Source organism: Mustela putorius, unplaced genomic scaffold (assembly GCF_011764305.1).
Source record: "Mustela putorius furo isolate JIRA1106 unplaced genomic scaffold, ASM1176430v1.1 tig00000695_pilon_pilon_pilon, whole genome shotgun sequence".
Taxonomy (NCBI): domain Eukaryota; kingdom Metazoa; phylum Chordata; class Mammalia; order Carnivora; family Mustelidae; genus Mustela; species Mustela putorius.
The window spans coordinates 3,234,437-3,261,519 of NW_025421447.1; the positions used below are offsets into that span (position 1 = coordinate 3,234,437).

General features: G+C 39.7%; 1 protein-coding gene across 6 annotated transcripts in view; it reads right to left on the reverse strand.

Moving 5' to 3' along the window:
- Nucleotides 1–27,083, reverse strand: part of RPRD2 (regulation of nuclear pre-mRNA domain containing 2) — a 100,665-nt gene that overhangs the window by 42,058 nt on the left and 31,524 nt on the right. For all 6 annotated transcript variants that reach the window (XM_004776803.2, XM_004776802.2, XM_013047965.2 and 3 more), the window contains exon 2: nt 16,801–16,930. In XM_004776803.2, the coding sequence (XP_004776860.1) occupies nt 16,801–16,930 (130 nt within the window). The remainder of the gene's footprint in view (nt 1–16,800; nt 16,931–27,083) is intronic.

Sequence of the window (27,083 nt, forward strand, 5' to 3'; positions counted from 1 at the left end):
ATCTGCCAACAGAGGCCCCTAGAGCCACGCTGAAAGGCTGGGAGAATTGGTGGGATTCTTTCAGTGTTCTGTTCTCAAATAGATCGGCACATGGCCTTCCTGGCAGGGTCTGAGCACAGCGGCGTGTTGCTGCTCTTGCAGCCAGTGACAAGTGCTCTGCAGCCAGTCTCTGCCACTACAGGGGCAGGGGGCACATTCTTTTTTTTTGTTTTTTTTTTAAAGATTTTATTTATTTATTTGACAGACAGAGATCACAGGTAGGCAGAGAGGCAGGCAGAGAGAGAGGAGGAAGCAGGCTCCCCGCTGAGCAGAGAGCCCAATGCGGGACTCGATCCCAGGACCCTGAGATCATGACCTGAGCTGAAGGCAGAGGGTTTAACCCACTGAGCCACTCAGGTGTCCCCAGGTAGCACATTCTTGCAGCAATTCACTCTTTCCTCAGGTGGGAGGAGGGAAGGGCTCGCTCTTCACCCTTCCATCAGGGCCAGAGGTAGTAGCTGCTTTCAGCACACACTATCCCATTACACCTTAGAGTTCTCTTATTTCTTCTAGCAGTAGTTAGCTACATTTTACCTACTTAACAATTCTCTACATTAAATTTTCCTTATTTAAATTACTGGTGTGTGGTTTCCCCCACTTGACTGGAACTTGGCTTACACTGTATGTAAGGATTAAGGATATACATATGTCAGCAGTCTGAAGACCATATGATGTGGTATCACACCATACTGAATGCAGAAGCAGACAAGAGAATTTAACTGTATACCGTTACTACAAGATATTAAAGAGATATGAAAAAAATGCAAAATACCAGCTCTTAATGAGCTCTTCTCATTAAAATTTTTTTAAAGATTTATTTATTTGAGGGAGAGAGACAGAATACAAGTGGGAGGGGCAGAGGGAGAGAAAGAATCTCAAGCAGACTCCATGCTATGTGTGGAGCCCATGCAGGGCTCAGTCCCATGACTGTGAGATCACCACCTGGGCTAAAACCAACAGTCTGACACTTAACTAAGTGTGCCACCAAGGCACTCCTCATTTAAGTCTTTAAAAGTTTTTATTTATTTATTTATTTATTTATTTGAGGGTTGGAGGAAGTGAAGAGGGAGAGGGAGAGAGAGAATCTTAAGCAGGCTGTGCGCCAACCACAGAGCCCAACTGGGGCACAATCTCACAACCCTAAGATCATGATCTAAGCTAAAATCAAGAGTCAAACGCTTAACCAAATGAGCCACCCAGCTGCTCCAATTATTTGTTGATTGCTTTAAAGGTGATTAATAGGGGCATCTGGGTGGCTCAGTGGGTTAAAGCCTTTGCCTTTGGCTTAGGTCATGATCCCAGGGTCCTGGGACCAAGCCCCGTATCAGGCTCTCTGCTCGGCAGGAAGCTTCCTCCCCCTCTCTCTGCCTGCCTCTCTGCCTACTTGTGACCTCTGTTTATCAAATAAATAAATGAATAAATAAATAAATAAATAATAAAACTTTAAAGGTGATCAATACTTAAACAATTTCTGTTTTAATTTCAAAGATAGTGAGTGTCAGGTATAACCTTCTAATTTTTTTTGTCTTTTTCTTATTATTTTGTTATTCTTTGTATATTCTGGATATGAACTCTTTGTTGACTGCACAGCAGATATTTTCTCCCACTCTGTGGTTTTTCTTTTCATTCTTTATGGTGTCTTTCAATAAACAGAAGGTCTTTTTTTTTTTTTTTTAAAGATTTTATTTATTTATTTAGTTAAAGTCCTGGCTCAATCCCAGAACTCTGAGATCATGACCTGAGCCGAAGGTAGAGGCTTATGCTACTGAGCCACCCAGGTGCCAAAGAAGATCTTTGTTTTAAAGTAGTCGAATTTAGGGGCACCTGGGTGGCTCAGTGGTTGAGTGTCTACCTTTAGCTCAGGTCATGGTCCTAGGGTCCTGGGTTCCAGCCTCACATCAGGTTCCCAGCTCATCAGGGAGTCTCCTTGTTTCTCTGCCTCTGCCTCTCCTGTTTGTGCTATTTCTCTCTCTCTCAAATGAATAAATAAAATCTTTAAAAAAAAAAATAGGAGAATTTATCAATCTTTGGAGGTAAGGTTATGAGATACTCTCCTTCAAAAAGATTTATAGTTCTTTTTTTTCCTTTAAGTTCGTTCTTTTTTTTTTTTTTTTAAAGTACGCTCCATGCCCAGCATGGAGCCCAACACAGGGCTTGAACTCACAACCTTGAAAACAGGAAGTGAGCCAAGAACAAGAGTCAGATGTTTAAATGACTGAACCACCTAGTTCTTTTGTATTTAAGTCCTTAATGTGCAACTAATTTTTACGTATGGTATGAATGAAATCTAATTTTAAATATATAGATATATATGAAATCTAATTTTATATAAATATATATAAATAGCCAATTGCTGGAGCAATAGTTAGTTCCTTTTCCACTACCCATATATAGTTTCATACACAAATCTAGTATACACATACATTGGTCTGCATCTACACTTTGTATAATGTTCTACCATTTTCTCTGGCTATCTCAGGCTAATATCAGACTGCTTTATTTATTACAGCTTTATAAAGTTTGAAATCTGGTAGAGCCATTCTTCCACCTTGTTATTTTTCAACAACTTCTGGCTTTCTCTTTCTGGGGAGGGGAAGGAGAACTCCCTGCACTTCCACATAAAATTCAGAGCAATCTGTAAAAAGGGGGAGGGCATATTTACTGAGATCTTAAGACTGCGCTGGATTACCTGCTGGCTCAGTCGGTGGAGCATGTGACTCCTGATCTCAGGGTTGTTGAGTCTGAGAACGATCCTGGGTGTAGACATAACTTAAAAAGTAAAATAAGGAAAAAAATAAAATAAAGACTGCACTAGATTTATAAATCAATTTGGGAAGAATTAACATTGTTAAATACCAAGTCTTCCCTATCCACAAATATTTAGATCTTACTACAGTGTTTTTCAATTATGTTTTATAATTTTCTCCATAGACATCTTACACAACTTTTGTTAAAGATTTTTTTCTACACACAGTTGATCCTCATTAATCTCAATCCTGGATTCCCTATTTGTCAATTCACCTACTTGCTAAAATTTATTTAGCAAGCTTTGCTATTTCAGTCATTCTTAAAACACATACAGAATGGCAAAAACTTTAGGTTGGTTACTGGCATATTCTCAGATGTTCTGCCTCTTGTTTCAGCTATCATACTAGAACCAAGTATCCTCTTTATCGTCTATTTAGTGTCATATTTCTTTGCATCATTGTGCTTGAGTGAGGATTTTGGTGTTTAAAATGGCCTCCAAGCATAGTGCTGAAGTTCTTCTGTCTAGACTTCCTAAGAACAAGAAGGCTGTAATGTGCCTTACATAGAAAACACATGTATTATATAAACTCTGTTCAAGCACTGTAGTGCTGTTAGCCATGAATTCAATGTTAATCAATCAAAAATATATTAATAAATATATATTAAATAAGTTATCTGTATACAGAAACCTACATTAAATAAGTTATGTACTGATCAGTTGATAAAAATATTGCAACCAGGGTGCTTGCAGGAACCTAACCCTGTATTTGCCCCAGGAGCAATGATTCAGTATTCACTAATTCATTGTTCATGGCAACCTCATGGAACATAATTACTATGAATAATAAGAATCAACTATATCTCTTTTCCCCAACACCTCCCTAGTATAAAGAGTTAACTTTTTAAATTTTAATTTTCTAACTTTGTTTCTGGTATACAGCTAAAATAATTAATTTTATTATTATTGATTTGGGTCCAATAAGCCTGCTAATCATATCATCTGTACTTAATGACAATTTTGTTTTTTTCTTTTCCCAATCCTTTCATTTATACACTTTGTTCTTTCCCTCTCTTCTTTCTGCCTTAATGTTCTGGCTAGGAACTCCAGGATGAAGTTGAACAGAAATGTTGATATTGGGCATTACCTGTGTTTTGTTTCTCATACATAGTATGTTTGCTATAGGCTTTTATTTTTGGAAGATATAGGTTACTAGACTGGAGACTCCTTTCTATTCCTGGTTTGGTTTATAATGAATGGATTTTTTACTTACTTCTTCTGCACCTTTAAGATCATCATATAATTTTTCTCATTTTATTTTTAAGCATAGTGTATTAGATGAATTTATTCTCCCCATTAAACCATGCTTCCATTCCTGGGATAAACCCCACTACGATGTACTATGCTCTTTTTATGTTCCACTAGCTCAGGTTCCTCAGGAATAAGATCAGTTTGTAATTTTCTTTCCTCATATTTCGTAGTTAAACTTTGGTGTCAAGGTTATGCTAGTCTCATTTATAAGCTGGGGAGCATTCTTTTTCTTTTCTGAACAAGTGTAAGATTGGAATAATATTTCCTCCTTCAATATTTGGTGGACTTGCTGGTAAAGCACCTAGATCCAGGATTTCCACCCCCCCCCCCCATTAAACTTTGTTTTAATGGGTCACAAAATTCTGTGACAGGTTTTTTGGTCAGACTGCTTCCACTAAAAAATACTGATTTTGAAAACTAGGGACTTAAAACTGCCACACATGAAACAAATGGTCTATAAAATATTCTCCTTTCATTCTGAAGCTTTTATGATGCACTGTTACCATTAACTGGTCCTTTTTTCTTTTGTCCTGTCCTTTAGCTTTTATTATCATATAAAGTTATAGTTTAATAGACTATTTTTTAAAGGCATTAACCAGTCTTTTATTTAAAAAAATTTTTTTTAGGGGCGCTTGGGTGACTCAGTGGGTTAAGCCTCTGCCTTCAGCTCAGGTCATGATCTCAGGGTCCTGGATTGAACCCTGCATCGGGCTCTCTGCTAAGCAGGGAGCCTGCTTCCCTGCCACCTCTGCCTACTTGTGATCTCTCTCTGTCAAATAAATAAAATCTTTAAAAAAAATTTTTTTTAAAGATTTTATCCATTTATTTGACAGAAATAGAGAGGGAGTGCCTGGGTGGCTGGCTCAGCCATTAAGCATCTGCCTTCGGCTCAGGTCATGATCCCAGGATCCTGGGATCAAGTCCTGTATCAGGCTCCCTGCTTGGTGGGAAGCCTACTTCCTCTCCCACCCACCCTGCTCGTGTTCCCTCTCTCGCTCTCTGCCACATAAATAAATAAAATCTTAAAAAAAAAAAAATGAAAAAAGAGAGAGTGAGTGCTGGAAGGCAGAGGGAGAGGGAAAAGCAAGCTCCCCACCGAGCAGAAAGCCTGATGTGGGATGTGATCCCAGGACCTCAGGATCATAACCTGAGCTGAAGGCAGACACCTGACTAAGCCACCCAGGCACCCCTCAGACTTTTATTATTAAACTTAATGGCCAACTGAGACAAACAGTTTTGAGACAGTTCTCCTACTACTGATTAAGAGTAGGGCAGCAAGGGGGTGCTGGGGTGCTCAGGTCATGATCCCAGGGCCCTGGAATGGGACTCCTGCATTGGGCTCCCTGTTTGGAGGGAAGTCTGCTTCTCTCTTCCTCTGCCTATCCCCTGTTCGTGCTTTTTCCCTTTCCCAAATAAACAAAATTTTTTTTTTTTTAAGATTCTATTTATTTATTTGACAGAGAGAGAGAGCACAGGCAGGGAGACAGAGAAGCAAGCTCCCCAATAAGCAGGGAGCCCAACACTGGGCTCGATCTCAGGACCCTGCCATCATGACCTGAGCTGAAGGCAGGGACACCCTGGGACACCCAGGGGCTCCTAAATAAAACCTTTAAAAAAAAAAAAAAAAAAAAAAGGACAGGGTGACAGGTACTAGGGATAATACTCATTTAGCCTCCCAAGCTTTCTAGACAGAGCAGATTGGTGATCTTGCCACTTCTGACAGCCTTCTTGGCCACTGCTCTGGTGACATCCACAGCAATGGTCTATTTCATATCACAAATAGCAAAACAACAACCAAAAATATTCAGAGGAGGATAGTCATAGAAGCGCTCAACATACTGGGCTTGCCAAAAATGGTATGAATAATTTTAAGAATTTGGGGCCATCTTCCAGCTTCTTACCAGGGTGGTGATCGATTTTCTCCTTCGGCTCAGCAAACTTACAAGCAGGTGGGGGAGCTGTGTGACAATCCACCACTGATGCATTAATAGCCAGGCCTGATTTGGCCCAGACAGTTCAGGATAACCACCTGAGCCATGGAAAACATCTCTGACAGGCACATCTTTGACACTGAAGCCCATATTGTTCCCACGAAGAGCTTAACTCAAAACTTCATGGTACACTTCAAAAGCCTTTACTTCAGCTGTAACAATGACCAGAGCAAAGGTGACCACTATGTGGGGTTTGGGAATACTAGTATCTAACTGGCCAACTGGGACAGTATAAATACCACCAATTCTGTAGTAATCGTAGAGCAGCAGATTCAAGAGCTGGACAGCTGGACAAGTTGCTGAGAGAAGACAATCCACAGCTTCAAGCAGCATGGTTCTACTGGCATGGCCATCTTCCCGAGTGTCTTTCTATCCCTTAAACCAATGTGTATTGGTACTTGGGTCCAGCATGTTGTCACTATTCCAACCAGAAACTGATACAAATGCAACTGTGTCAGGGTAGAAGCCAATTCTCTTAATGTAGGTCCTCACTTCCCTAACGGTTTCCTTGTATCTCTTCTGGCTGTGGTGTGGCTTGACAGAATCCATCTTATTTTTCATACCCAGTGTGTAAGCCAAAAGGGAATGCTCAGGAGTCTGCCCATTCTTGGAGTTGCAGTCTTCAAATTCTCCAAATATCAGTAGTAATAATCAGGATAGCACAGTCAGGCTGAGATGTGCCTATAATCACGTTTTTGATGAAGTCTGTGTCCTGGGGCAATACTGAGGGTCACATAATACTTGCTGGTCTTGAATTTCCACAGAGAGGTATCAATGGTGATACGATGCTCACATGCAGCTTTCAGTCTATCCAAGACCCAAGCATACTTGAAGGAACCTATTCCCATCTCAGCAGCCACCTTCTCAAATTTTTTGATACCATCACATTTGTGATCAAACAGCCAGTAGCAGTGGACTTGTTTTCTAGTGAAAACAATGTTGATATAAATCTTTTCCTTTATCATTCTGGCATGGTCTTAGCAGTGGTTTTCATGACACTTGTATTATGGGGGCAAACCCATTGCAAAATGGGGCTGTTCTTATGGGAAGATTTCTGATGACTGGCTGAATTTAGTCAATGGTTATAGGATTACAGGGTCCTCAATTTTTAATTTGTGCCATTTCAGTTCTTATATATATTTTTTTAAATTTTAAAAAATGAGAAAGAATGAGATCATGACCCATCATTGGGTTTTTTTACTGTGAGGTCCCATTATCCAAGCTCCTTGGGAAGGCACTTAAAACCCTCTACAGTCAGATGTCAACTTCCCATCCTTGTCAACAATTCTCCCATGTTCCAGTAATGAGCCATTGCTCCAGCCAAACACTCATACAATGTGTCTTGATACGAGTGCTTGTGAATTTTTCTTCCTGGAGTATTTTTACTTTCTTGAAAAGCAGTGCAACTTACAAGTTAGGAATCTAAGTTTTGGAGTCAAGTTGCCAAGGTTCAAATCCTTGTTAACCACTTGTTAAACTAATTGTTTACTTTTTCTGTGCTTCAGAGAAGCACACCTGAGCCACCCAGGCGCCCCTTAGTTCTTGTATTTTTGAGGAACTTTACCATTTTGTCTATAACTTCAAATTTATTGGAATAAAGCTGTTCATATTATCCTTTTATGGTCTACAGCACCATAATCAAATCTACTTTTTACATTTCTAATACTGTTTATTTATGCCTTCTTTTTTCTTGGTCAACCTCACCTGAAGTTTATTGATTTTATTATTTCCTCAAACAAAAGAGTGTTTCCTTTGTGGAACCCTTCTACTATTATATGTTTGTTCAGTTTTGTGGTTATGTTTTTTCCCCAATTTTCTTTTTAATGTGGTTAAAAATTAACATATAAAATTTACCACCTTAACCATTTTTTTAAAGTTCAGCAGGATTAAGTATATTCTTATCGTCAGGACGCCTGGGTGGCTCAGTCAGTTAAGCATCCTGGGATTTGTCTGCATCAGGCATCCTGCTGAGTAGGGAGTCTGCTTCTCCCTCTCCTACTCCCCCTGCTTGTGAGAGCTCTCTGTCAAATAAATATATAAAATCTTTTTAAAAAAAGTATATTCATATTCTTGTGCAACCATCACCACCATCCATCTCTAGGCCTCTTTTCATCTTGCAAAACTGAAACTATGGCTATTAAACAATAGCTATTAAACCTCCCATTTCCCCTCCCTCCAGTCCTGGCCAACTAACATTCCGCTTTCTTTACAAATTTGACTATTCTAAGTTCCCCACTTTGTGTTCGACTTTTTTTTAATTTCATGAGTTTCTGTTCTTATTATATCTTTTCTTCCTTCCTTTAGTTTATTTCGCTCTTCTTTCATGAACTTCTTGAGATAGATACTTAGCTCATTAATTTTTGGAGCCTTTTGTGTTCTAGATACTTTTTAAGTGCTTTCCATATATTAGCTTAATTCTTACAACAACCCTCAGATACAAGCTGTACTATTATTCTCATTTATAGGTGAGAAAACTGAAGCACAGAAAAAGTAAACAATTAGTTTAACAAGTGGTTAACAAGGATTTGAACCTTGGCAACTTGACTCCAAAACTTAGATTCCTAACTTGTAAGTTGCACTGCTTTTCAAGAAAGTAAAAATACTCCAGGAAGAAAAATTCACAAGCACTCGTATCAAGACACATTGTATGAGTGTTTGGCTGGAGCAATGGCTCATTACTGGAACATGGGAGAATTGTTGACAAGGATGGGAAGTTGACATCTGACTGTAGAGGGTTTTAAGTGCCTTCCCAAGGAGCTTGGATAATGGGACCTCACAGTAAAAAAACCCAATGATGGGTCATGATCTCATTCTTTCTCAGTTTTTAAAAAGTTCAATCTCCTATCTTAGTTTTGTATCATTTACTTTATTATCAGTATCCTTATCTGTAAAATGAGGATAACACTCTTTGCCCCTAATTATATTATGTAGTTGTGGTTTGAGAGTCAAAGAAAACAACAAACATGGAAAAGGAATTTGTTTACTTACATAGTAATATAAAAATACTTTTTAAAACATTTTAAATATTTCAGAGCAGTGATTTTATGACATTAATTTGTTAATATAATTGTAGGAGTAACTGTCATTATCAACCTCATCATCACAGCAGCAGCTAACATTTATTAGGTGTTCATCACTATTCTAAGCTCTCACCCCGTATCACAGTATTTACTCATTTAGTAGTTCCCAGACCCTGTGGAATAGGTACTATTATGGGCAGATTTACACAGATTAAAAAAACAAAAAAAAACAAAAAAAACACCTCAGGCTGACATCAGACAATAAGAACTCAGAAGGCGATTATAAAAATATAAACATATCAGATAGAGATGATAATGGGAAATTTAAAGACAGAGAAAAGGAGGAAGAAACAGCAAAAGAGTCTGATAAGTGACTCAGAATAGATGAGACAAGAATTTAAAATTACTAAGGGGCCATTATAAGATGAAAAACTCTAAGTTAAGTTTAGGCAAACTGTATTGTAAAATGGAAATAACAGGAGACCTAAGAGTCAGAAAAATCTCAGTTCTATTCTCATCTCTTTTATTTATTTTTTTTTTTTAAGATTTTATTTATTTATTTGACAGAGAGAGATCACAAGTAGGCAGAGAGGCAGGCAGAGAGAGAGCGAGGAGGAAGCAGGCTCCCTGCCAAGCAGAGAGCCCGATGTGGGACTCGATCCCGGGACGCGAGATCATGACCCGAGCCGAAGGCAGCGGCTTAACCCACTGAACCACCCAGGCGCCCTCATCTCTTTTATTAAATTGACATTTTACTTTGGGCAATTCTTAACGGCTCTGGCCTTCAGTTTTCTCATTTTATAAAAAGAAATAATAAAATTCAATTTGCTTACCTGATAAGTTGGTTACAATGAGTTTCAAAATACCATTTGTATAAAAATTTTCAATTTACAACCTATTATCACACAAACTGTGAGAGCAGGGCTTTATACACATATAAAGTAGATTACAGTTTTAGATGTTGAGCTGAGTATCATATAATAAGGCAGTAATTCACAAAAAGTTGAAGATATGGTTTAAAAAAAAAAAAAAAGAAGGGGGTGATTGGCTGGCTCAGTCGGTAGAGCATGTGACTCCTGATCTCAGAGTTCTAAGTTCGAGCCCACACTGGGTATAGAGATTACTTAAAAATAAAATCTTTAGGGGCGCCTGGAGGCTCAATGGGTTAAGCCTCTGCCTTTGGCTCAGGTCATGATCTCAGGGTCTTGGGATGGGGCCCCACATTGGGCTCTCTGCTCACCGGGGAGCCTGCTTCTCCCTCTCTCTCTGCCTACTTGTGATCTTTGTCTGTCAAATAAATAAATAAAATCTTTAAAAAAATAAAAATAAAATCTTTAAAAACAAAACAAAACCCTAAAAATCTAGATAGAGTTATAGTAGTTATTAGGATATGAGTAAGAGTTTAATCCATGAGTAGGTAAGTCTCCAAGAGAATGTATGTAAAGAGAGAAGAAATGTGGCTGTCAGTTTAGTTAGAAAACTGGGGCACCTGGGTGGCTCAGTCAGTTAAGCGTCAAGACTCTTGGCTTTGTGTCAGGTCATGAACTCAGGATCATGAGATTAAGCCCCGAGTCAGGCTCCAAGTTCAACATGGAGTGTGTTTGGGATTCTCTCTCTCTTTCTCCCTCTACCTTTTCCCCGCCTTGTGTGTGTTCATGCTCTCTCTCTCTCTCTCTCTCAAAATGAACAGACCTTAAAAAAGAGAGAAAGAAAGAAAAGTGCCCCAATTCAAACTCCCAAGTGCTTTCAAGACTTTCTTCAATAACCAACAACTAGCCATGAAGTCATCAGAAGCCCTTCTTATGGTGGGTTTATTTTAGAGTACCAAGCTCATTGTTTCCCCAAAATCTGTCATGACATCTTTCAAAGGTCAGACATACATGCAAGTTTCTCTACACCCTGAGAGCCAAAAGAACACATTAAGCTATAATGATAACAACTAGTATAAATACACTTTTCAGTTCAATTAAATAAGAAAATTTTAAAAAGCAAAAATGACTGCCTTTTATGAAAGTCTGGGATAGCAATAGGACTTTGGTAAGCTCCATCCACATCAAAGATATAACCTTCTTCCAAACAATCCCGGCATAATACAAGCAGACCTTCAGTTTTTCCCAGGATTTTTCTATAGTCTATATATAATGTGTGTGTGTGTGTGTGTGTGATGTGTGTGTGTGTGTGTGTACACCACTGCTGGTGGCAGAATAGACCATAGTCTTCCAAGTGGTAACTCAACTTTGACATTCATGAAAATACTTTCCCTGTGCTTCAAATTGAGTTTTCTACTGTTCTGTTGTCACAATGATGTATGCATCCAGATGAATGGCATTTTTGTCCCTTAGCTAGTATCCCTAGGACACAAATGGCAAAACTAACACCATCAGGTTGGTTTACTTTACCTTCATTTATGTCCCACCCTCTCATGTGTAATTTTCACTATAATAATGACTAGTATGTCCAAAACAAAATCTCCAAGTTCTCACTCTATAGAATTTCAAACCAGTGAAGGAAGAATAAACTGAAATTTAACTTAAAAAGGAGCTGTAGGGCACCTGGGTGGCTCAGTTGGTTGAGTGACTGACTTCAGCTCAGGTAAAGATCCTGGAGTACCAGGATCGAGTCCCATATCGGACTCCCAGCTCCATGGGGAGTCTGCTTCTCCCTCTGACCCTCTCCCCTCTCATGCTCTCTCTCACAAATAAATAAATAAAATATCCAAAAAACAAAAATAAAAATAAAAAGGAGCTATAATAATTAGATAATTTTTTGCAAAGAAAAAGTTTCCTAACCCCTCTGAAAGCACCAGTTTCCCTTTTTAGTCATCTCTCTTAACATATGGCAGCAGCCCATCCCACACCAACTTTTAGTTTGGTGAAACCAAGTAACTCCTTAAAAGGATTAAAGGAATAAAATGAATGCCCTAATGCAGTAGTTTCTAACAGGTTGCCTACAGCTCAAAATTTAGTCAAGAGATGTGCTTTGTTTGGCTAGCAGTAACTTTTTAAAAAAATGTGATTTAGTGTCACACGTTTAAAAATTGGGAGACTTCATATAAAAATCCAATTTTGATCTAACTTAAAAAGTGAAAAACTCCTGGGGCACCTGGATGGCTCAGTCAGTTAAGCATCTATCTTGGGCTCATGATCTCAGGGTCCTGGCATCCAGCCCTCAGTCAGGCTCCCGGCTGGTGGGGAGCCTGCTTCTCTGTCTCCCTCAGGCCCTCCCCCTGCTTGTGCTCTCTCTCTCAAATAAACAGATGAAAATCTTTTAAAAAAAAAAAAAAAAGGCAAGTTTTAGAAGGTCTGGCAGCATGTGTTAACACTGGACTTCTGCTGCTTTATGGCCAAAGGCTAGGGCTAGGTAACTGTTGCTCCTATTAGATGGGTTCTTCTCCACATTCAAGATACCTCACTATATGTGACCGGCCTGGAATTTCTAGTCATTTGCCCCTCCTGAATAAAGGGATTAAAACAATAGCCTTAAATTAAGATGTAAGAATTCACAAAAGGGTAGAAATGAATCTAAAGTATATGTATGAATAGAAATTTAAAAGAGGGTAGTAGTGATTGGGATGGGGATGTTTACGGAATATTAAAGCTCATCTTTTACAATCCCCTCATTTATCATATACTGTGTAATTAATTTCTTTACAACCAAGAATATATTGTTCACTGATACAGTCTTCTGCTTCTATGAGAGTGTTAGTTAACAGATTTTAATTAATAACTGATACAGGAAATCTAGCCTTACTATTCTTTAAAACAATTATCTTTCATATGTTATCCTTCCACATTAAACCCTGTTGAGATTTTAACTGGGATTACAATGAATTTATAGATTACATATTGGGAATCATATTTCTTTTTTAGATTTTATTTATTTATTTATTTATTTGACAGACAGAGATCACAAGTAGGCAGAGAGGCAGGCAGAGAGAGAGAGGAGGAAGCAGGCTCCCTGCTGAGCAAAGAGCCTGATGCAGGACTCGAGCCCAGGACCCTGAGATCATGACCTGAGCCGAAGGCAGAGGCTTTAACCCATTGAGCCACCCAGGCACCTCGTGGAAATCATATTTTTAACAATACCAAAATCTTTCTCTTCAAAATGGTACATAATAATCTCTTTTCATTTATCCAGATCTTTAGTACTATTTAGTGAAGTCTAAAAGCTTTCTTTAGGGGTGCCTGGGTGGCTCAGTGGGTTGGGTCCCTGCCTTCAGCTCAGGTCATGATCCCAGGGTCCTGGGATCAAGCCCCACATCAGGCTCTCTGCTCAGAGGGGAGCCTGCTTCTCTCTCTGCCTCTGCCTGCCACTCTGCCTACTTGTGATTTCTCTCTGTCAAATAAATAAATAAAATATTTTTTTTAAAAAAAAAGCTTTCTTTATAAAAACCTTAATGTACTTCTTACTACATTTACTCGAGTGGGATCTCTTTTATTCTGGGGAGCAGAATAAAAGAACAAGGAATCTTTTCTCCTAATTACATTTTTAAATTGGTTATAGCTAGTACTTGAACTTGAATCTGACTTTATATGAAATCTCTTATTAGTTGACTTTATGTGAGCTGGGGGTCAGCAAACTCTGATCCTCAGGCCAGCTACCTATTTTTGTAAATAAAGTTTTACTGGAACACAGCCATACCCATTTGTTTACCTGCTGTTTTATAGCTGCTTTCATGCTAGAATAGCAGAATTGAGTAGTGACAACAGAGATTCTAGGGCCTACAGAACCTAAAACACTTGTTATCTGGCCCTTTATAAAAAAAAAGGTAGCCCATCCCTGATGTAGGTAACAACAATCCTATCTCTTCTAAATGTACTCTTTTTACTTATTCAGAAATGAATGGGATCTCCAGCATAATGGCAAATATGAATGATGTCAGAAGGCATCCTTATCTTGGAATGCTTTTATTGTTGTACTGTTAAGTCCTATGTTTACTACAGGTTTCTGAAGATACCCTCGTTGAGTTAAGAACATTTTCAGAACTGGAGCACATCAGTTTCCTGAGCTTCTGCCTTCAACTCAGGTCATGATCCTGGGGTCCTGGGATTGATCCTTTAGTTGAACTGGGCTCCCTGCTAGGCAGGCAGTCTGCTTGTTCCTTGTCCCCCTTCTTCTGCCTCTCCACTGCTTGTGCTCTCTCTCTCTCAAAACAAATAAAATCGTTTTTTTTAAGATTTATTTAGTTTGACAGAGAGAGAGACTGTGCACAAGCAGGGGCAGTAGCAGGCAGGGGCGAAGCATGCTCCCCACTGAACAAGGAGGATCATGCGGGGCTTGATCGTAGGACCCTGGGATCATGACCCAAGCTGAAGGCAGACGCAAATGACTGAGCCACCCAGCACCCCAAAATAAATAAAATCTTTAAAAAAAAAAAAAAAGAACATTTTCAGCACTTGAAATTTTAATTTGAAAGACTAAACTGGGGTACCTGGTGGCTCAGTTGGTTTAAGTGTCTGACTTCAGCTCAGGTCATGGTCTCTGGATCCTGGGATGGAGCCCTGTGTCTGACTTCACACTTGGCAAGGAGTCTCTGCTTATCCTTCTCCCTCTGCCCCTCCCCCTCTCAAAAAATAAATAAAGGACTTAAGTTTATTCTGAGATTATGTCCTTCCACCTTTTTCTGTGAAATTAGTTAAATTAATTCAAAGAAGTTGTTTTAAAAAATACCTGTGCCTAGTAAAATAAAAGCTGACAACTCTATATTAACCCATGAACTAGGTCATAAAACCTAAGTCTAGGAAACAGTAGGTTAAGTTATAAAAAGACTATAGTGATATTTACAGCAGAAACTCTAAATGGAGACCATCCAGCATATTGCTTTTCTTACTCTAAATTATACTGGGTTTATGTATGTAAAGAAACAACACAGACTGTGGTTAAGTGGGAAAGAACATGTGCTTTGGGGTCTAGACAAGCTTGGGTGGGAATTCGGTCCCTCCCTGCCCTCCCCACAACCCTGCCAGCTGTGAGAACTTAGGCAAGCTACTGAATCTCTCTAACCAGTTTCTTTCTCCTTAAATGGGGACAAAGTAGCAACAAAGTAGTTGCCCTCAGGATTCAATAACTTAAAGCACACAAAACACTTTGTATCATATCTGGTCAATTACAAGTGTTCAATAAATGTTAGGTGTTATTGTTATTATTTTATGTACTTTTTAAAAAGATTTTATTTATCTGACAGAGAGACACACAGCAAAAGAGAGGGAACACAAGCAGGGGGAGTGCAAGAGGAGAAGTAGGCCTCCTGTTGATCAGAGAGCCTGAAGCAGGGCTCAATCCCAGGACCCTGGGATCATGACCGAGCCGAAGGCAGATGCCTAACAACTGAGCCACCCCAGCGCCCACCCCCTTTTTTATTCAAAAATTTTACTTTTAAGTAATCTCTATACCTAATACAGGGCTTTAACTCACAGCCCTGAGATCAAGAGTCCCATGCTCTACCAATTGAGCCAGCTGGGCACCCCAATTTTATGTTCTTCTGACACGTGTATAAATCTTTTAGTATATTCACCTAGCACCAAAATAAACACCTCAAGTTAATAATTCAAAGGAAAGGAAAGGATCATTCAATTTTGAATGGGTTAATAGCTAACAAATGGATGGATAATGTGCAATATTATTTGAGAAAATACTCAGCAATTTTGATTGTTCTACATATTTACTTATCCTCTAATTGTGTATGTATGTCTCTTGCACCAAATAAACAACTTGAAAATATGGATGAAACACAAGGAAGACACTATTAATAAAGAGTAAAAATAACATCGAAGTATTCCAACACTTTGGTAAATGCTGGTTACAATTTCATTAAGGATGGAATAAATCAATATGAAGTTCAGAACAAAAATTTCCATTTCTCTTTAATTACACAGATATCATAGAAGGGTCAAGATTTCAAGAACACTGAAAGAAGAAAGGAAATGTGTAAAAAAAAAGGAAAAGAAGGAGCTATTGGAAAGAAGTACCAACTGAAGAGTACAACCAGGAGCTATATGGTAGGAGAGAAGAGGCAGAGAGTAAATAGCAAACAAGCTTTCAAAAAGAGAATAGAATAAATAAATAATTTTTAAAAAAAGAAATTATTTATTTGACAGAGAGAGAGTGAGCCCACAAGCAGGGAGAACAGGAGGCAGAAGAAGAGGGAGATGCCCCCGGCTGATCAGCTGAGCAAGGGGCCTGACGTGGGGCTCAATTCCAGGACTCTAGGATCGTGACCTGAGCTAAAGACAGACGGCCAACAGATTGAGCCACCCAGGCGCCCCCAAAAATAAAATCTTTTTTTTTTTTTCTTTTAAGATTTTATTTATTTATTTGAGAGAGAGACAGGGAGAGAGAGCATGAGCGAGGAGAAGGGCAGAGAGAGAAGCAGACTCCCCGTGGAGCTGGGAGCCCGATGCGGGACTCGATCCCGGGACTCCGAGATCATGACCTGAGCTGAAGGCAGTTGTCCAACCAACTGAGCCACCCAGGCGTCCCCAAAAATAAAATCTTAAAAGAGAGCGAGAAGAAAGAAGTTTTAAAAGAAAAATGTGTGTCTTAGTGGGAAAGTGACATGAACAATTTGGGCAAAATATCCGTGTACCTTCAAGCATGTTCAACTATTAACAATTCTTACTGATATGTCAAAAGGAAAACTAAAATTCTTAATGTTCTAAGCTTGGATCCCCAAAAGCAGTAAGAATTTACTTACTTCACTAGAGCAGCTGCTTCAGGAAGGACATCAGCAAATGACTCACGGAAAATGATTGCGTTTTTCCTTTTGCAGTTCTGTATGACATCATTGGCGAGGTAAAAGAGATTTAAACGGTGGGGATAGGCAGCTAGAGACAAAAAAAGACAACAAATAAAACCAAATGAGTCAAATTATACTTTGTTCAACTTATTCCAAATACAGTGTTCTCAAACTGTGTAACCACTATTATGTGGGTGGAGAACAAATAAACAGACAAGTGAACTAATGGATCAATTTATTGAAACTAGTGTCTAAAAGCATTGATTGTCTCAGGTTAATATTCTGTTCAAGGTGCTCCCTGAGTAGATTTCCACTTCATTTTATAGATGTTTGGCACTAAAAAACTCATTAACTCTGGAGAAGTTAAAATAAAAACTGTTCTCCCAAACATTTGGAAAGATAAACTCTGCTGAAACAACTCAACTTGTTGCAAAAACACCAAGGTTAGTGGAAAGAGCATGGGCTTTAAAACCAGTTAAAATGTGACCTTGGGCAAACTGCTTAACCTCCTCTGCATTATTATTAGAGCTAGATTCTTTTCATCGACTAGTCCTGATACTACTGAGGTACACCTAAATATTGCCATCTAACTGGAAGCAACACTTTGCTCCTACTTTGAAAACTAGGTCCTAAGAAACATGTAATTTTACCACACACACACACACACACACACATATCAAATTCTTCTAAGGCCCGTGACAAGGCCCAATCAATTTGCTTTCTGAACTCAAGCAAAACCATCCCAAGTTTTGGGGCACCTGGGTGGCTCAGTAGTTAAGCATCTGCCTTCAGCTCAGGCCGTGATCCTAGAGTCCTAGGATCAAGCCCTAGATTGGCCTCCCTGCTCAGCAGGAGGCCTGCTTCTCCCTCTCCCACTCTCTCTGCTGGTGGATGTTCCCTCTCTTGCTGTCTCTCTCTGTCAAATAAATAAGTAATTAAAAAAAACAAAACACCCCAAGTTGCATTATATCCTGGACAATTTTAATGTCCATTTGGATGACCCATCACATTTTCTAGTCTTAAAATTCTGATCTTAAATTCTGTGACCTCTTAAGAACTACCTGCACATTTTAAAATCCCCTTTTCTGACCACAGCCTACTATTCCCCTTAAATCTGTCACTTTTATCATGATCTCAGTTCTACATTTTTCCTAACTTTATACTCTTAGTACTCAATTTTTCTCTATCAATTCCAGCCTTTGATCTATTATTTAAACTTTTTTTTTTTTTGGAGAGAGCGCGAGAGAAAGAATGTGTGTGCATGCCCACGAGCAGAGGCACAGAGGATCCTATGCAGGATCTGCCCAACACAGAGCCCAACTCAGGTCTCTATCTCACAACCCCAAGATTGTGACCTGAGCCAATATCAAGAGTCAGACGCTTAACCCACGAGCCACCCAGGTGCCCCTAAACCACTCATTAAAATCTTCATTTTAGGGGTGCCTGGGTGGCTCAGCTGCTTGGGATAGAGCCCTGTAATGGGCTCCCTGTTTAGCAGGAAGCCTGCTACTCCCTCTCCCACTCCCCCTGCTGGTGTTCCTGCTCTCACTAACTCTCTGTCAAATAAATAAATAAAATCTTAAAACAAAAACAAAACAAAAAACTTCATTTTCTATCATATGCATTCAACAAATCCTAAATCTAGATCAACCTAACTGAATGCCTTTACTGCACTTTTATTTCTTCTCTTGGGTTCGATGAAGAAAAATCATACCACCAGGAGGACTGAAATCATAAATCTAGTCTTCAGCTGGGCCCTCAACATTACAATGCTACGGTCCTTCCACATGTTCTTTATTATCATCAGAAACCATTAGATGTAAATTATACTCTCTCAAAAAAAATCCATATTTAAACCCAACCAAATCAACTTACCTGATTCAAGATCTTTCAGAATAAAATATCTGAAAGAGTTCTCATTGTCTCCACTTTAACTCCCATTAATTCCATACCTATAGGAGCTTTTGTTTTTCTGTACTTAAAATATGCAATTTAAAGAGCTTTATATAAATTATGTCATCTAATTTATGTTGCCACCACTGCACTCAAATAATAATTACCAATAAATTCCAACTTATTAAACCTGATGAAAATTTTTAAAATGTTATTTCATTATGGCTTTTGGTACACAGAATAATGTGTTAGGGTAATTCCTCTTTGGTTTCAGTCATAACCACTTCCCTGGTTTTCCTACCTCTCTGATTCCTCCTCCATACATACATGGGTGACCATGCGTAGACAGGCAGCTCCACCTGCGACCTTTAAATGTTGAAGTTCCCAGCGTTCTCTCCTGAGCACTCCCTCCATTCACCCAAGGCATCATGTTCTAAGATTTCAGGTATTAAGTTAGATAGTTTGTTCCATTCCTGACTCTTGTCCCTTATTAGCTTTGGGGTTTTATACACTACTTAACTCTTCCATAGAACACTTCCTTTTTCTTTGTAAAATGACAACCTCACAGGGTTGTTACAAGTATTAAATGAAACAAGATATATAAAGCATTCTGGATAGTGCTTAGCACACAGAAAATGAAATGCTATCAGTATGACCATCTACTTTCACAGCCTTAATTCCCATCACCTATGCATCAATGACTCCCATATCTATAGATATCAAGCCTGGATTTCCCTTTATCAGTCAATGCACACATCCACGTTCAAGTCTCAGAGGCACCTTGGCTTGATTTTTCAGTATTAAGAATAGTCCTTGGGCGCCTGGGTGGCTCAGTGGATTAGGCTGCTGCCTTTGGCTCAGATCATGATCTCAGGGTCCTGGGATCGAGTCCCTCGTCGGGCTCTCTGCTCAGCAGGGAGCCTGCTTCCCTCTCTCACTGCCTGCCTCTCTGCCTACTTGTGATCTCTGTCTGTCAAATAAATAAATAAAATCTTAAAAAAAAAAAAAAAAAGAATAGTCCTCCCCTACTACTGCAGTACCCTCCTAACTGGTTATCTTACCTCTAGACTTAGTCTCCTCAAATTTAACTTCTACATTGCTAAATTCACTTCTACTATGCAAACAATATCCAAGTTGTTTCTCATATCAAATCCATCAATGATTTCCAAATGCTTACTAGAAAATGCCTGAACGCCCTGGTCTCCATTTATGATCTGGATCTTACCTTCTCTCTTTCAGTCTCATTCCCTCCCTTTCAAAGTTCTATTTTTAATGAAATACAGTTCCCAGAAAACTTGCATGTGTATTCTCTCTCCTTCTCTCTCAGAATCTTCCTTTTTATAAGATATCCCATCCTGAATACCTTGTGTTTTCTACTCATCCACAGAAGTCCAAAATACTTACTTTAACTCATGTCAGATTTTGCCCCCCACCTTATCACTACTTCTTACCCAAACCAACCACCCACAATGATTTTAACACAACTTCTTTCCAATGTAAACCCTACACCCTACAGTCAAATCACTACAGAAAGTCAGGAAGAAATGAGAAAAATTGGCTGAGAGAGTCTGTGAAAATGCCTAAAGGCAGTGGGATTTGAGAAGACCCCTCCTGCGTGATTTTCCAAACCCTCTGCAACCTAGTTCTTGCTTACTTGTTTAGCCTCAACTTTAGCCACTCTCCCTTAAAGTCGCTATTTAGTGAACTACACTTTATCTCAAAGCCAAGCCCCACCTCCTTCCCTTGTCTTGACACCCATTTCAACAGGCTAATTCTTTTTCTTCCTTCTACTCTCAGCTTACATATCACATCTTCCACAAAGCTTCCCCTGGCTCTTTAAGACAAGGCCTTGAGTAGATCCTGAAGATACGTGTGTCCTACGCTTACCACACTGTAGTGTACTTGTCTGCACCTTCCACTAGAGTGTAAGTTCCCTAAAGGCTGGAATTCTGTCTTGTTTAATGCTATGACCTCAATGATTGAGTAACTGGCAGGTGCTCAAATAGTATTAATTAAATGTCTGATGAAGAAGTTAAGGTTTTGTATAGGCAGGAAGAAAGGGGAAGAGCACTCTAGCAAGAACAAGTCATGAGTAAAGGTGCTGAAAAGAATTGTGCAATGAGTGTCTTTTGTTTTGCAGAAGGGAAAAATTTAGGCTAGATTTTAAAACTTATTTAATAATACTTATAGCATTTTCTATGTGCTAGACACTGTTTTAAAGAGGATACAAATATTAACTGATATCCTTATAACATCCCTATGAGGCTGATACTATTATCTCCATTTGAGAGATGGAATGATGTGAATTGTCACATCTAGTAGGTACTGAAACCAGAATTTAAGTATAGATAGTTTGGCTCAAAAGTTTGACATTTTTTTTTTTTTTAAGATTTTATTTATTTATTTGACACAGAGAGAGATCACAAGTAGGCAGAGAGGCAGGCAGAGAGAGAGAAGGAAGCAGGCTCCCTGCTGAGCAGAGACACCCCCCCCCCATGCGGGACGTAATCCCAGGACCCTAAGATCATAACCTGAGCCCAAGGCAGAGGCTCAAGCCACTGAGCCACCCAGGTGCCCCCAAAGAATGACATTCTTAATTACTACCTATTTCTACTTGTGTCTGACTAGAAAGGTTTGGCTGGAAGAACAGTGGGAGAATAGGAAAAGATGACAAATTCTGATGGTTATTAAATATTGAGCTAAGAAAGCTTAAGCCTATATTCTGTGCCTAACAAAAAACCATGAAAAGTTTTTATATAAAAAGATGATTTAGAAAAAGCTGCAGATAATTTTACTGGTAGAAATAATAAGAGCTAATAACATTTGCAACCAGACAAATCTACAAGGTGAGATATTCTGCAGGTCAACAGGCCCAGTCTCATCAACAAACCAGTGGCATAAAATGTAACAGAGAGATTAAGAGACCCAAGGAACAAAGTAATCTGATCTGATTTATCTGTGTCCCTACACTGCACACAGGTTTGAACTAACCACCTGTATATGACATTTCTGGATCAATGAAAGAAATCTGAATATGGTCTGGGATTAAATAAAATGAAAATTTACTGGGTGCCTGGGTGGCTCAGTGGGTTACACGCCTGCCTTCTGATCAGGTCACGATTCCAGGGTCCTATGATCGATCCTGCACTGGGCTCCCTGCTCAGTGGGGAGTCTGTTTCTCCCTCTTCCTTCCCACTTGTGCTCTCTTTTGGTATCTCTGTCTCTCTCAAATAAATAAATAAAATATGTTTTTAAATGAAAATTTACTAAAATGAAAATAAAAACCATCAATTGAAAAAAACAGTAATTACAGAGTGATTTCATGTTAGGAAAAAAAATCTTTTAAAGAGATCAGAAAGGATATAGAATTAACTTTAAATAGTATTGATCTCTATTTTCCTTTTGCTTGCTTGTATTCTAATTTTCTACAAAACATACTTGCTGCTTCCATAACAATACTCAGTAAGGAAATATAAGCATTTAGGCCCCAAAAGTTGAGCCAGTTTTCTTCAAGTAATCTGCATTTCATTCTGGACCTCTAACTTTGAACTGTAAACTCAAATATCCAACTACTTCCCCAACACCTCCTCCTACATGTCTAATAGCTCAGACTCAACACGTGACCTTCTGATCTGTTCCTCCAAACTGTCTCCTCCTATAGTCTTCTCCATCTCAGTAAAATGGCATTTATTCTGGTGGCTTTTTTCAGCCAAAATTCTTGAGTCATCCTTAACTACTCTTTCTCTTTCATACTCCACATCCAAATTCACAATGTAGACCTCATTAATGCTACTTTCAAAATACATACAGACTCAGGAAATTTCAAATGTAGAAAGGGAGAAGATTAGAATAAATCTTGTTGTGTTGGGACTATAATTGGAAGTCTTGGTGTAAACCTCATAGTTACATATATAGAAAGACAAGGGGAATGAATGTGTGTGTATATGTATAAATACAACTATTTCCTAATCTCCACTGAAAATATCCCAGTATCTAATATCTAGATCTTGGTTTCAAAGCAGAATCAGGGCTTCTTCCAGGCCAGGAAAGAAGGTACAAGAGCTTGGAACAATCTGCACTAGAAAGTAAAAAAGTGCTCAGAGCATGATGTCAAGAGGACACAGGCACTACCTTCAAGGGGTACCTTACAATCGCTTAAAAGTTCTTAACAATCTGGCCCCACATCGTCTCTGATCCTCTCTGTCCAATCACCATTCATTCCATTCCAGATATTCTACCCACATTACTGAAATGAAGTTAAGATCTACACCACACCTGGCATACCCAGGGTCACACACACCACACCACCCTCCCCCTGTCCTTTAAGCTGCCTACTCCCTCTGCTTTGCACATTCTTTTCCCATATAGTCTCACAGTTTACCCTCTCATTGCCTTTAAATCTTTGACCAATGTCACTCTCCCAGTGCCTTCCTGGACTTCCCAGAATAGGAAAACTGTAATATCAAACATCACCTCTCCTTTATTTCCCCCCTAGCACATAATTTCCCAATATACTATAAAATTTAATTATTTTTTTGTCTCTCTCCCCCCGACAAGAATATAAGCCTCCTGAAAGCAAAGATTTTTGCCTACTGTTGAATTCTCGGCATCTAGGACCATGCCTAACACACAGTAAGCTTTGAGTAACTATCTTCTGAATGAATAAATTAGAGAACAAAATACAAGGAAAAGAAGAAAAGGAATGAAAAATGAGAAGTCTTCTATTCGGTTTGTTTCATAATCCCAGAGGTCAGCTGGTTTATGTGTAACTATAAAGGACAGGCTTCATTTAAGTTAGGTTTAGGTATTCTAAGGGGTTGTTGCAGAAGATCATTTAGATATAAAATCAGTGTTCTCACGACAGCAATTCCTCAACAATCGAGAAACTAAGAACTCAACACTCTTTTAATCATCATAAAGAAGGGGAAAGAGACTAACAATAGGAAAAGAGGGGCCAGGGTGCTTGGAGGCTCAGCTGGTTAAGCATCTGACTGGCTCAGGTCATGAACTCACCATCCAGTCTGGCTCCCTGCAGAAAACGGGACTCTGCTTATCCCAATCCTCCCTCTGTCCCTTTCCCTCTGCCCCTCTCCCTGCTCATACTCTTGTCTCTCAAATAAATAAATAAATAAACTCTTTTTTTTTTTTAAGATTTTTATTTATTTACTTATTTATTTGACAGACAGAGACCACAAGTAGGCAGAGAGGCAGGCAGAAAGAGAGGAAGGAAAGCAGGCTCCCCGCTGAACAGAGAGCCCGACGTGGGGCTTGATCCCAGGACCCTGAGATCATGACCTGAGCCGAAGGCAGAGGCCTCAACCCACTGAGCCACCCAGGTGCCCCAATAAACTCTTTTTAAAAAGGAAAAGATGGGCCACTGATTTAAAATAAGTAGTAAGTAAATTATTCAAAATAAGCCTCCTAATCTGGTGGCAAAAGGATTAGTTTTTTGTTTTTTAAGATACATTTATTTGAGAGAGAGAGAGAGAGAATGAGAGAGATCACGAGCTGGAGGGACAAAGGGAGATGGAAAGAGAATCTCAAGTAAACTTCATGTTGAGCACAGAGTCTAACATGGGGCTTGAAACCACCCTGAGATCATGACCTAGGCCAAAATCCAGAGCTGAGACACTTAACCAACTCTGCCACCCAGGCACCCCAGAAGGGTTAGATGATTTTTTTTAAAGATTTTATTTATTTATTTGACAGAGAGAGACACAGAGAGAGGGAACATAAGCGGGGGGAGTGGGAGAGGGAGAAGCAGGTCTCCTGCCAAGCAAGGAGCCTGATGTGGGGCTGGATCCCAGGACCCTGGAATTGCAACCCAACCTGAAGGCAGACGCCCAATGACTGAGCCACCCAGGCACCCCAGAAGGGTTAGATTTTTTTTTTTTAAGATTTTATTTATTTATTTGACAGAGAGAGACACAGTGAGAGAGGGAACAGAAGCAGGGGAGCAGGAGAGGGAGAACCAGGCTCCCTGCCAAGTGGGGAGCCTGATGCGGGGCTTGATCCCAGGGCCCTGGGATCATGACCACAGCTGAACACAGACACTTAAAGACTGAGCCACTGGGCATCCTCCCACCCCCACAAGAAAAACTTCCTTACAAACAAACGAAGAAACTTACAAAGTACTAGGGCACCTGGGGGGACTCAGTCAGTTAAGCACCTGCCTTCGCCTCAGGTCATGATGTAAGGGCCCTGGGATCAAGCCCACATTAGGCTCTCTGCTCCATGGTAAGCCTACTTTTTCCCCTCTCCCTCTGCTGCTCCCCCTACCTGTGTGCCCTCTCTCTCAAATAAATAAATAAAATCTTAAAAAAAAAAACCAAAGCAGCACGAAACTTACAAAGTACTAACAATTAACTGAATGAAGCCATCAACTGTAAAATACACAGATTTCAAATGTGTTAAAATGTGAAGAAACAATGTGCACCTTAAAGTTGATGGAATGCATGATTTGTAATTCATTCTTTCCCTCCCCCACTCTTTTTGCCACTGCCTTACTTCAGTTTTTCATCATTACTACTTCCTAATAACTGATCCCTGCCTCTAGTTTCACCACCTTTCAATGAATTCTCCAGACTGCTGGGAATTCATGCCACAGATGTGCTTGCCCCCACGTACATAACTAGTATAAAAATACTCTCTCTAACACTATTACCAACAAAAGCCTGGAAATATCCTGAAAGTCCATTAACAGGAGACTGGATAAATCCAACTGAATAGCATATAACTATTAAACACAAGGACATTCTGGGGTACCTGGGTGGCTCAGTGGGTTAAGCCTCTGCCTTCAGCTCAGGTCATGATCTCAGGGTCCTGGGATCGAGCCCCACATCAGGCTCTCTACTCAGTGGGGAGCCTGCTTCTCCCTCTCTCTCTCTGCCTACTTGTGATCTCTCTCTGAGTCAAATGAATAAATTAAATCTTTAAAAAAATAAAATAAACACAAGGACATTCAATAGTTCATTTAGAACCTCCAAGGAGAAAAGCACAATGGAGTAGTATGCAACTATAGGTACACAAAAAAATACAAATAAGCATATATTTTATATTCATAAAGAATACCTCTTGAGAAGGTAACAACAAACTGTTAATAGTAATTCTTTGGCAGAAAGAAACCAAGAGACCAAGAGAGCTAGGGGCAGTTATCATAGAGGAATTAATTTTCTATTGTATACATTTTGGAATTTGATTTGGGGATGTATTTATTTACTTATCCAAAATAATACACTAAAAATTAAAAAAGAAGGGGCACCTGAGTGGCTTAATCGGTTAAGCTCCTGCCTTCGGCTCAGATCATGATCCCAGGGTCCTGGGATCCAGGCCCGCATCAGGCTCCCTGCTCAGTGGGAAACCTACTTCTCCCTCTCCTGCTCCCCCTTCTTGTGTTCCCTCTCTCACTGTCTCTCTCTGTCAAATGAATAAACAAAATCTTAAATAAATATAAAAATAAATCATTCTGCAGCGTCTGGTTGACTCAGTCCAAAGAGCATTCAACTCTTGATCTCCAGAGCATCAGTTTGAGCCCCACTTTGGGTGTAGATTACTTTAAAGTAAATAAATAAAACTTGTTTTTTTTTTTTTTGAAGATTTTATTTATTTATTTGTCAGAGAGAGTGCACAAGTAGGCAGAGTGGCAGGGAGAGGCAGAGTGAAGCAGGCTCCCCGCTGAGCGAGGAGCCCAATGCGGGACTCGATCCCAGGACACTGGGATCACGACCTGAGCTGAAGGCAGTGGCTTAACCCACTGAGCCACCTGGGCACCCCTAAAAAAATAAAACTTTTTTTTAAAAAGTTCATATTATTCCTTCCATCTAAAATGACCTGCAGGGGCAGTGCTTGAGTGGTTCAGTTGGTTAGGCACCTGCCTTTGGCTCAGGTCATGATCTCAAGGTCCAGGGATTTAAGCCCCATATCCTTTCCCTCTGCAGCTCCCTTTGCTTGTGCGCTCTCTCTCTCTCACATAAATAACAATGAAAATCTTAAACATTTTTTAAAAAGTGTGCCTGTATGGCTCAGTTGGTTAAGCGACTGCCTTCGGCTCAGGTCATGATCCTGGAGTCCTGGGATCGAGTCCCACACCGGGCTCTCTGCTCAGCGGGGAGTCTGCTTCTCCCTCTGCCCTCCCCCATCTCATGGTGTCTCTCTGATTCTCTCTTTCAAATAAAAAAAAAATCTTTATCAAAAAAAATGACCTTAGGGGCGGCTAAGTGGCTCAGTCAGTTAAGCATCCAACCCTTGAGTTCAGCTCAGGGTAGGATCTCAGGGTTGTGAGATCAAGCCCTATGTCAGGCTCTCCACTGTGCATGGAGCCTGCTTAAGATTCTCTCTCCTGGGACACC